This window comes from Thunnus maccoyii, chromosome 5 (genome assembly GCF_910596095.1).
Source record: "Thunnus maccoyii chromosome 5, fThuMac1.1, whole genome shotgun sequence".
NCBI classification, from domain to species: domain Eukaryota; kingdom Metazoa; phylum Chordata; class Actinopteri; order Scombriformes; family Scombridae; genus Thunnus; species Thunnus maccoyii.
Window position 1 is genome coordinate 14,880,804 of NC_056537.1, and position 12,304 is coordinate 14,893,107.

At 38.9% G+C, this 12,304-nt stretch overlaps 1 protein-coding gene across 4 annotated transcripts in view; it reads right to left on the minus strand.

The window, feature by feature from the left end:
* Nucleotides 1–12,304, minus strand: part of ano3 (anoctamin 3) — a 41,640-nt gene that overhangs the window by 13,808 nt on the left and 15,528 nt on the right. For 2 of the 4 annotated variants that reach the window (XM_042411562.1, XM_042411566.1), the window contains 7 exons: nucleotides 7,586–7,792; nucleotides 5,058–5,188; nucleotides 4,743–4,898; nucleotides 4,499–4,599; nucleotides 4,333–4,377; nucleotides 1,515–1,649; nucleotides 854–960 (listed from right to left, as the gene is read on the minus strand). In XM_042411562.1, the coding sequence (XP_042267496.1) occupies nucleotides 854–960; nucleotides 1,515–1,649; nucleotides 4,333–4,377; nucleotides 4,499–4,599; nucleotides 4,743–4,898; nucleotides 5,058–5,188; nucleotides 7,586–7,792 (882 nt within the window). The remainder of the gene's footprint in view (nucleotides 1–853; nucleotides 961–1,514; nucleotides 1,650–4,332; nucleotides 4,378–4,498; nucleotides 4,600–4,742; nucleotides 4,899–5,057; nucleotides 5,189–7,585; nucleotides 7,793–12,304) is intronic. The other 2 variants (XM_042411565.1, XM_042411563.1) reach the window with 2 other exon arrangements.

Here is a 12,304-nt window from a genome sequence, read left to right on the forward strand (position 1 = left end):
ACATTCATTTGCATTGTCATCTCTTCAACTGAAACGGTAGATAGGGAGAGCAGGAGCAGGGAGGGGTGGATTTGAGAAGGATTTTCCACTCTTGTGGTGGAGCTCATCTAATTTGTTGGAAAGTAGAGTGGTCAACAGTATTAAAATATTAATGTGAAATCCGTCCAAGCCCTTCAAGGTGAAACTTTAATCAGCAAAACATGTCAGCAGCAGTCAGACAAAATAGCAGAGTGGGAGTGGACGGAGAGTTAGCTGCTGATACCAAAAAAACAACAACAAAAAAAACAAAAAAACAGCCAGAAGGAGAGGAAAGGAGGGATCAGCCACATGTTGGACGATACCAACAGCTCAGCGGCAGCCCACATTTTAATCATCCCACAGCAAAACAACAAAGACAAAATTCTCCCCTCTACCCTGCTATCACTCTGACATCAAAATAACAGCTAAATCTAAAAAGTCTCTTTCACTACTGCCTCTAATGGTTTTAATAGTGACATAACAAACACAACTAATAGGCAGAAAAACACAAAGACAGAATTGTCTATATGTTTTATTGAAATTACTGCATGTCCTTTGTTCCTTTTTCACTAATTGGTATTTATTATTTAGGGCTGATTCTGTAAGGTTTAATACTAAGTTGCTGCTTAATAAAGCCATCACATTACATTTTCTTTTTGCCTGTATACAAAATATGTAGAGTCTGACCTCTTTCTATGAATAAATTGTCTTAAATAGGTATTTATAGTGGATATATGTACATTTTTAGATATAAATGAGCGTGGGAATCCCCTGCTAGAGATATTATTTAGTATGCGAGGAGCACAGAGAGGTAAAAGCGAATACCATGCCATACCCATCTTTGATTTTCCGTCCTCATACTTAGTGCGCTGCAGGACATGATGGACTATTCTGCTTCTGGTGGAATTGGAGAAGAAGCTCTCTCTGTTGTTGATAGTGAAGCTGAGAGGAAAATATCAGCACACTCCTTGAGTCATTCATCATGTAACAGTATATCAACATCATCCAGTCAAGGCCGTTAATGGGAGCTGATCCAGTAAAAATGGGAAGTTCATTAAAACTCAATTCATGCAGTTAAGTTTGTCTTCACTCCAGCATCGTTATTTCCAAAAAAAACATCACAGCTGACAAGCAGACGAAAAGTGGAAACAATTTCACTGACAATGAGATTAGATGATGGCTTTCATCAAAGAGAAGCTTTAAAAATGAAAACAGGAAGGAATGAGGGAGAAATCTAATTATTTAATGGACATCTGCTGCTGTGTTTAAATATCTTATTTATGATCAACTTGTCTTTACCGTTCTGAGTTCTGGCTCAAAGCTATAAAATATACAAGACTTCATAGTGCAAATTTCATCTCCTGGTTTCTAAATTCATCACTAGAGATCAGACGCAAACTGAGGATACAGAGTCGCGTAAAACACTACTGATCCAAATACTGAGTATCTGTGGCGGCCTGCATGTATGAATAACTATATGTATGTGTCCTCCTTACTGATGCATGCGTGCTCTGCTGAAGGGGGCTGTGTAGCAGTCGGTTTCCTCCAGGTCAGGCAAGGCCTCTTTGTCTAGCTTCATGGGATTTCTGGGAAGCCAGCTTTTTATCTGACGACATCTCAGATGAAACCTGCTGCACGGACACACAGTGAGACAGGATAAACGGCAAAGATTAACATGAAGATTGTTTTCTTTGATATAGAACAGTGGCTCTTAACTTTTTCCCCTAACACAACCCTGACAACCTTGCACCACCTCACCCCAACTAAAGACACGTTTACATACACATGCACTGGTACACAACCACATATTTCAGGCATCACCCCATCATTTTTCATTTTCACTTTTTTATGACTCAGGAGCCATGGAGTCACTGATCCAGGACAACAGAAAAACAAGTCAGTAAATCCGACTTGAAGGATTTTTTTTTCACAGCAGGCTACAGTCATAATTTAAGGACCAAGTCTATTGCTTTGTATTGGTTTCCTATTCATAACTCTACAAATAAGCTAAATTATATCACCTTTTAATGTTAAATGGACATAATAAATAGAAAAAAAGAAAGTCTGTACGGCTATGCTAACCGCTCTGTGATGCTCTACTTAGGTACAACAGGTGCTTTGAGCTAAATGCTAATGTCAGCATGCTAACATGCTCACAGTGATAATGCTAGCATGTTGATATTTAGCATGCAATGTTTACTTTACTCACCATCTTAGTTTAGCATGTTAGCATGCTAACATTTGCTAATTAGCCCCAAACACAAAGGGAATATTATTAGTTAGCAGGTATTTGGTCATAAACCAAAGAGTAAATACAAGTTAAAACTTTGACCTGATGATAAAACAAAAACAAAACAAAAATGTGAACCTCATGGTGGCGGTAGAGGAAAAGTCATTGGATCATCAAAGTCTTTAGGAAATAATCCTCTGGGTACCATGAACATCTGTGCCAAATTTTATGGCAATCGATCCAACAGTTGTTGAGATATTTCAGTCTGGATCAAAGTGGTGGACTGACAGACTGACTGACATTACCATCCCTAAAGCCTAGCCACAAGCGTGGCTGAAAATCAGCTGGCGTGGTTCAATTTGCACATTGCTTCGACAGATTTGCTGGAACGGTCTTTGACTAATATGTGATGCTGCCGCTCTGATATGGATTGAACGGATATAAATGGGATCTCTGGGGCACAATGCATTGTTGCCAGAGAACAGCTTATGAATGTTGTTGTGAAGGGAACAGGCACTGTACAGAAAGTAAAGATATCAAACCAGCAAGCTGTCACCACTCAGCCCATTTTTTCAGCTTCACAGAGACATGAGTTAGTGACAGACCATTAGTGAACACATAAAGCCTGCTACTCAGGTAGATTTTTATATCTCGGACGAAAGATTAGTGAAAGACTGCAGGAACTGCGAGGGAAACATAATGGTCCATTTTTCACAGTGACTAAGATCACTCTCACTCAAAATCTAGAAGTGCTTTGTTCTCAGTTAGTGATTCTCATTAGTGTGATTTCTGTCAGCTCTGTTTGTATGTTTGAATATCTTCCATGTATGGCTCTTAAAACAGACATGGTATGAAAATGTGAAATAACAAAATAAGCCTTTAATATTTATATTATCTCCCATATTTTCAACTACTGCCTGAACTTCTCTTCTTTTGACAACCTCTGTCCATGATGTATTTGTGTTTGTATGTATTTGCATTTTAATGGATCATTGATACAGTTGCATGCTTTATTGTATTGCAAATCACTAAAACTGGTACATTTACTGTGGATGGAGATACACTCTACACTCATAGGCTATTGAAAGTGTTGACCAGTCTGTCAGGTTGTATCTATGCAGGTTGACAATTGTAATGAGGTCTCTTCAAGGATAGAAATCTGCACGAATCTGCTATCTTTGCTGTAATTCCAACATCATTTCAATTACCTCTCAAAGCTGAACCAGATGAAAACAAGCAAAAAGTTACAAATTTTAGGTTCATAATAACACAAATTTGTAGTCTTTTCAGAATGTAACTCAAAAGTTTTACTTTTCAAAACAAAAAAGCACCTATTTGTCTTTCAGTGATTTCTTATTGAGTGCTGCTATCTGTGAAATAACAGGAATCTGAAGTCGTGCGCAGAGCTTGGACAACACTTGAACATCACATAAAAGCACAACTACATCTCTCTAAAAATAGCATGCACATAAGCCTGTGCAGCTCCTTGTTTTTGATGGACAGATTACAAGTATTTTATAGAAAAGCACTGTCAGTGTGGGTGAGTTACGGTATTGTGGTCTTAACAATGTGTGCTAGATTCTGTGCTTTTTGAAAAGGTTGGAAAGTTTAATTATTTGTTTAAACAAGCATAACAATGCCTGTTATTTTTAAGTCCTGGAAAAATTAAACATTGCACTTGGTCACTTATTTTTAAAAGGACTTTCAAAAGTTTCACTTCTCAACTATTTCCATTATTGCTGCTCTTCCATACTGCACACAAGATGTGATTTTTCCAATTTAAAAAATAATCCTAGACTTTGTAAATACAGCATATAATTCACACATAATCTGCACAGAGGTTTGATTCATCCTGGACTAATAAATACTCACTAAATGTGTTACAAAGGATGATGACGGTTTGACTCAAACTTTCACTGTCTGTGTTCTTCACTGAGGTGATGGATAACTTCAGTCCACAGCTCACATTACGGCTGAAGCCTGGCAGCTGTGCCTCTCATGAATTTCATTAAAGAAGAAGAATCCAGCTTCCTGCCCCCAGAGAGCAAAAGAGAAAAATAATCCTTCACCCTAAATCTACTTACCTGCCCAAGGTTTTGCTTTTCCAGTCTGTAAAGTAGCATTTTTTCCTTAAAGAAGAAAAAAAGGGAAAAGTTAGAGAAACTGGATGAAGTTGCCAGCCACTGAAAGACACTAACGCTCTTTCTTGCCAGAGTTTAAGGTTCATTATTTTTTCTCAACAACTGTTACCTGAAAGGCATTCGGATGTTCATCTGCTCTGCATATTTGCAAAGAGTATCCCAGGGAGCATGGACCTTCACAAACATGATGTCGTTGTTCGTCAAAGAGGGCTGTCAAATTAAGATAAAAATACAAATACACTATTAAAATACAAGAGTTTGAGAAGTTGAGCAAATAAGTTTGCTTCAAAAAACCAAACCAAAAGAATTTTGTTTGTTTTTTCCCGTTATCTATTATATATCAGGATTCTTACCTCCTTTTCCAGCATTAGTCCCTCAGCACGCAAATTCTTCTCAAAGGTGCACCTCTTCTCCACCTGTGGACTGGACTTCTTGTAAACCAGGATGTAGTCAATACGCTTTTTCCCATCTCGGAAAAAGAGTCCAGATGAATCAGCTGGAGCCTTTCCCTGTGGCAGCAATGTTTCACATCTGAATGAGACGCTGAACACATGACTGGAAATGCTAAAAGCTCCTCAGTGGTTCAGAGCCAAAATAACTGCAGTGTAACATCAGCAGAGATTTTTACTGTTTGTGACAGTGAATGTGGATTAATGAGAATGTGATACCTGAAGTGAATCTATGCGGGCCTTTAGTTTAGCCCGAGTGACAGGCTTTTGTAGCAGAAACGACTCGTCTGCCCTGGTTTCACATGTAGTTGCCTCTGACTCCTCCACGTAGTGATCCTTGCCATCCTCTGCTGCACACAGACAAAGCATGATCAATGAGACAGCTATTGAACTGCACAAAGTCTCTGCATTAAGTCTTTTGTCGCTTGAGTCAATATTTTCCTTAATTCAGCTGCCAACATTGAAATAAGATCTGAGATAAATAACAATCCAAATTATTTGAATGTGGGCACCAGCTTGAGAGCAACACCTTAATGCAATTTAACAGATCGATGCACCGATGTTGAAAGAGAGCCAATCGTGTTTCCTTCCTTCCTGAATCTTTACGCATCCCACTGATGTACATAAACAAATAACAGTTATGTAACACCCACACACCAGACAAAACTGTACCAACATTTTCCCTTTGAACAGTTCAGATTTACGTATTTTGGCACAAACACTAAATGTCTAAAAGTCTCCCCAGGTTTGTTGTATCCATAATGTATCGACAGCTTCCTCATCTTCTGCCCATTTTAAGAGCAACAGTGAGCAGTGAGACAATATTTAGACTCAGTATATCTCTGGAGAATAATAAAAAAAAAAAGTCACACAGTAGCTGGTTGGTTTTGCTGTCATTAGAGTAATACAGTGGAAAAGTATATCTATTATCTACCACCTACAATTTAAAATAATCAGAATAAATGGTGTTAAAACCGTCTTTACTTCAGTATGTACAATGGAGATCAAGAGTGCCCATGTCTAGTTCAGAAAGTTGTGGGAAATTGATTGCAGTGATACATCTTCATTACAGACGTCAGTGTGAATTTCCTCCACACTGAGAGTCAATACAGACCATTTAGATTCAGAGATAAAAGTGTCAAATGTGCTGAAAAATGACTCAGAAGTTTGGGCGACGTGAGGTGCTGAAAAGGACCCGAAAGCAGCCTGAATTACACTACTTGATGATGCTGTTCTCACACAGATATATGCAGGCGCAAATTACAAGAACATAGGAAAGAAAATAATTGTGTGTAATAAATACGTGTATCACTATTACCTAGTTAGAAAATGGAGGTTTTAATACTTAGCATCTGTAAAGTTAATCAAAGCTTGCCATGTCATGTACTGTAAAATATGGCAGTAAAGCCGTGCGTTGTGTCCAGCTTGACCCCATCGCACACATGTGGGGTGCTGGTGAATGATTATGTTCTCGTTAAGTGACGCCACTCTGGTTGTTCTGGCTAGACTGTCTCCTTCACTCTACACTCTTCACAGGCTGACAGAACACAGATCTGATCCTCAGAAGTCTATTCTCGGCACAACGTCAAAGAGCCAGCTCCGACCAGAATAGCATCACTTTGCTTTCTACAGCCTCATCTGCATATAATTCACATGTTTCTTCCCACTTTTGCACCATGCACACTGCAGAAATACCAAAAGGTTTGCGCAAAGGGGAATTTCAAGGGCAGAATAATACCAACTTGTTGTTGTAGTGCTGCTTGTGCTAGTCTTTGCCACAGAAATAGAGCCCTCACTGTCAATGGCTTCTGAATATTCTTGAAGATATTAATAAGACTGCATAATGTTCCCTTTCTGACAGGCATTTCCATTTTTACCAGTCTATCCAGTGAAGGAGTATTTTCCTTGGATTTGCATTTTTCCACACCATCTCACTCCTTTTGGAAGTGCACCAGACATCTATGACTTACACAATGTTTTCTAAATCCCCTGCAGCATTAACACTGTCTCATCAATTAATATTATGCACAGGCCACAAATGTCATCACCATCTTGAATATATGTGTAGCAACCAACTGTGTTGCTGTTGAGCATAAAATTCATTATAGTCAGCGCTCTGCATAGTTGAAACACAACCAACAGACCACGACAGCTGTAACTAGTAACAGTATATCAGACACACAATAAAAACTTTAATTTCAATAGAAAAGCTCTTATCACAGACATGATGTGGATTTGCTGTCGTAGGTTTCATTGTCTATATGCAGAGTAGAAAAAATACTTCAGCTTTGAAATGACCACTTGACTGGTGCTTACAACGTCAGGTCATTTCAAGTTCAAAGCTATTTACCGCAATTTGTTAGCTGTAGGGCCAAATTATCTGTGCCAAAGTGGCAGGTGCTTCAGTAAAAACTCAGACAAAATAATTTCACATGTCAAGGACAATAAAATATATATAAAAAAATCTGGATAAATTGTATTTGCGTCATCAAAGAAGAACAGTAGTCTGCTAACAGGCTTGCAAAATAATATGACCCACCCCTTACACAGTATTTGCTATGGTAACTTATTTCAGATATTTCTTTTTCATTAACTGTTTGTTACTCTTGACAGTAGATACCCACAACATAGTCTTTAAAATCCACAAACATCAATAATCAAACTGTTGATGTAACTCCTCTCTCACAGCTGAAGCATTCGTCTCATCCACTTATGGGTTTCGGAGGACTTCCACTTAACAGACTGACCTGTCTGTGGGGGGAGGAGGCTGCAGGAAGTGCTGATGCTCTGACTCAGACCTTCAACCTCTGGTTTGGGCTCTGGACTCAGAGGCACCGACAGGAAGTGGTTGAGGTTTATTGGATGAGTCTGACTCTGGGCCAGGCACGGCAGGCTGCGGCGAGACGGCTTCAGGCTTTTCTCCTTTAGGATCTCGCTGATGCTGGTGTGCATGCCTGAAGGCGAGAGGAGCAGAAGAAGGTCGAGGAGGTCATTTGACTTAAAAAAAACAGCTTGATTGTGAAAATGTTTTTATTTACAAATTCATAACATGATATGTTTACATGTATGCATATTTCAAAGATAAATATCTATATATTTCATTTAGCATGGTTATACAGTTAGTGTTAACGGAAAAGGCTCTAACTCTTTGAGGGAGCTCTCAAAGATCTGAACACAGAGGATTCTGCATTACAGGGTTAATCCCCCTTAATAAACATATTAAACATTAAATCTTAGTTAAATCAACAATACCAAAAAATAAAGCACATAAGGAGCAGATTAAGATGGTGGCAGTAGCTGCAAAAGCAAATAGCATTGGCATGAGTCATGAGAAAAACCCATTGGTCATTTGTAACTCCTGCCTTACTTTACTTACTTTCTTGTAAGTAATTTTGGACATTAAATTAATACGATTTACTGTAAAGGTGTCAGTAAGAAGTGTCAGGTTGTAAAGGTCCCCTTCAGGAATATGATTGGATGTGACGAGTCAGCTGGTAGCCAAGCAGCTGATGAAAGAGCCACATATAAATTATACAGTACTTTGCATAGTTTGTAATGCACATTTAGGTAGGAAATAAGTGGGTTAAAGGATAAGTCTGGCAGTTTTCTATATTTTTCAAACAAATCTCATGTGCAGATCCAAAATAAGAAGTATGTGTGTGTGTCCAAAGCCTGATACAGCTCATTCCTCTGTGCTGTAGAACAGCTCCAAAGACTAAGAATAAAAGAATAACCTCTTGACTTTGTACTGAGGTTCTTTGAGAAATTTACAATTTAGTACAAAGTCAAGAGGTTATGTTACACAACAGGCTAGCAAAGCTCTGTAAACGTTCTCACACATGTGCAGTGGCATCTGCCATACAAGGAATTTCTCTCTGGAGACTGAAAATGTGATCGCTGTTATTAGTCTTTGGAGCCATTTCTCAACAAACTACCATGACCAAACTCTTTGTGGCGAAGGAACATGTCACCAAGTCAACAAATCCTCCAAATTAAACAACCACATAGGTCATTTGTACCATGCACTCCAGAAGAACCCATTGCAGTATAATATGCTGCTTTCCAAAACCATTACAAACCACTGTTAAAAAAAATATATGTTTTATGATGTGACAATGCTGTGGTTAAGGTCTGGTTAGATTTAGGCACCAAACCATTTGGTTAAGGGAATGATTATGGTTTGGTTTAAGTGATCGCTTGAAATGTGGTTAGTACTTCCATAAAGTTGGGCAACCTTTGTCGTCATGGCAGGATGGAAACATAACACTCGGGTCCACCTAATGCAGCGGTGTGGCTAATTGATGTGTTCTTAATAGTTTTTGGACAACAACGGAGGTCTACGGCACAGAGGAATAAGATATATCAGGCTTTGGATACACACACAATACTTGTAAGTACGATTGATTCATAGTTGGTTTGGTTCTGCACATGATATTTGTTGACAATAAGAAAAATATAGAAAATTGCCAGACTTACCCTTTAACATACGTTAGTATGAACTCTACAAACCCGTAACTGTTTGATTAGGTTACAATAATTTCCAATTTTAGAGTTTATTTTTTATTTTGATGTTTTCAAACTGCTTTATTGGCTATTTTTTTATCTCCTCGTTTATATCATATTCTCTCATCTCAAAATATAACAACAAATAAAACTGTCTAATAACAGCAAGAAATTTGAAAGGAAGAAAGACAAATTTAAAGTAAGAAAACTTGTTTACAGTACTTAATAGTCCCAGTGGACTGAGTGAAATCAAGGGAGTGGGTGGAAAAAAGGAAGGGAGGGTGAAATCACTTCACTCATCAACTGGTCCATCCTTTTATGGGCTACAGTAATGGTGATAATGTCTGCCCTTCATAGAGGAGTGCATTAAAACCATCAGCACTCCCCTTCCATCAAATCACACAGCTCAATACCTCAAGACAGCACAGCATGATGATGCACCACAAAACTAAATCACAGTACACACATATGCTAGTACTGCAACCAATTTAACAAATATACATGTAATTACAGAATTCATTTGTGCTGTTACATACTTCTTCTTACTCATTAGCATGGCATGTTTTCATTAATATCAGTAGAGGTCATTTTCAAGGTTAGTTCAGCAATAAAATAACAATACATGATAGTGGAGCTGACAAGATTGTTAAATGAGTAATTCTGAGGCAACAATACCACAGTGATGAAACTCAGCAGTTAATAACGATAATGAATGTCCGGCTATGAAAGCAGGTCATTGCACCTGACCTTCACATTAGGCGGCAGCTTCAGCAGTGCAGCACTTGACATATTTATTCATGAAATGAAGGTTTGCTCTCTTTCAAATGAGAACACGACATTCTTTCACCTCCAGGGAGGAATTCTCTCAGTGACCTTCCTGAAATGTTGAGCCGCACTGATAATTCACTCTCTGCATCCTGAGGGCCCACACCGCAAGCTGCGCAGTAACTCAATCACATGACATTGATCTCGATGGGATTTCCCAGCGATGTTGGGTAAGAATGGAGCCAGTTAAAGATGTGAGCTTGCGGGCCCAGGGGAACCACTAATCACACTGTTTATTTCCTGTGCAGCCCTACAGATATGACATGAATGAAGCTTGTGAGCTTCAGCTAAAAGCTGTACAATGAATAATTGAGAAAGTGAAAATTGTAGAAATTTTGATGAGCATTAAAACTCTGCTTGCAGCTGGATTGCACACTACTCAAGAGACAGATTTTCTTTAAAAATAATTTGACATAAATGTCTTTTAAGAATAAGGCATTACTCAGCACAAAATTCAGCACCGCCCAAAATACCTTTGGGTACACTTTGAATTAATCTATTTGTACAGTACATGCCAAAAAGTTAATTTGTCTTAAGGCTAATAACAACGCTTGATTTCCCAGTGCTTTAATTAAGTTTACAGGGAACACAAGCATCCAGCTCCTCTTCTTGGCATTTCATATTTCAGTCAATTTCATTAAATCCAATATTTCAAATCAATACTGCGCCGCAGGCTTTTAATCTATTATTCTGTAAAGAATCATATTGTGCCAATTACATCTGCAATGACATTTTAGAAAGCAGAGTATTTATGGTCCAGTGAGCAAGAGGGACTGTTTCTCACTGTCTCAGCAAAACAACATGCTAACAAGCCTAAAGTGCTATAATATCACAGTGTGTGTGTGGACTGGCCTGAGGAGTTGATGCATTCTTGTTTAATAAAACTGTTTAGTTAGAAGACCCTGCATACTTTCTTTCCATTACACTGATCAATACATAGAGAATGGCTCCTGCGTATAGTAACCACAAACCAAAAAGGTACATTTACAGGATTCTAGTTGGTCTAGATAATCCCAACAAACATCTGCAAGGCTCAACATGTCTGAGATGATACATCAGGGAAGAACGAGCTAATGGGCCTGTAGGGGTGAGGCTCGGTGGCCCCAAAGGACTCTCAAAGTTTAAAATAGACCCATAAATTGGATGGGGTTGGTGTTGTGTGAAATTGTCTCCATGGAAATTTCAGAGCACATGTAGATGGTCAAATCTCTCAGCCCCTTTGGATATTAAGGATATAATAATGATGATCTGACAATCACTGCCCTGTTCCAAAGCTTTTGCCTAATTTCTTCATGCAGACCGACTCTACAAACTCTGCATCACAGTCTGAGCACTTGAGCATTACATTCAAGTCCATATAAATATATAAAGGGCTCATCTAATGTGAAATCCTGTGTTTAATCTCACTGTGCGCTGGCTAAAACTGGTTTATCAGGAGAAAGTTAATCCTGTGCGTGTGCATGGACTGTATGTGCATGTGTGTGTGTGTGCCAGTTGGTATGGGAGTGATGGCTGACACTGACTAAGTCTGGCACCAGGAGGAGGAATAAAGTGAAAACTGATCAAGAGGCTCAGGGAGTGGACGCTCACTATGAGGTGATGTGTGAACAAAAACACCTCTAAAATGTCTCTGCATCAGCACGACACACGGCCTTGCCGACAAGCCTGTGTGCGCTCTTACAAACACCCACTCAGGCTCATCCGACGGGGAGTTGGACGAGCTTCAGTGAAGGTCGTGATCCGGGATTTGGATCTCTCCTCTCCAGCTTGTCCATGATGGTCTTGTGATGTGAGATTAAAAGGATTTTTTTTTTGGTCTGTGCATGTGTGTTGGGTATGATGTTCTATATATATGCCATTTTGACTATATACATATCTACAAATGCATGTTTTTGTCATATAAAATCAAGAACGAAGGTTGTGTTTCTCAGTTCGTTATGCTTCTCTTGTATATTTCTGTCATAAAAAGTGAGCATATCTCTGGCAGAGTCACAGCTCTATTCCTCTATGTGTATTCTTCTGTGTGCGTCTGTAGGCAATCTACTCCGAGCCAGCTGGAAACTGCAAGCAGGAAGAACAAACGTTTAATTTGAAAAATGTCAAGGATTTTATGATCAATTACAAGCTGCCAGACAGCA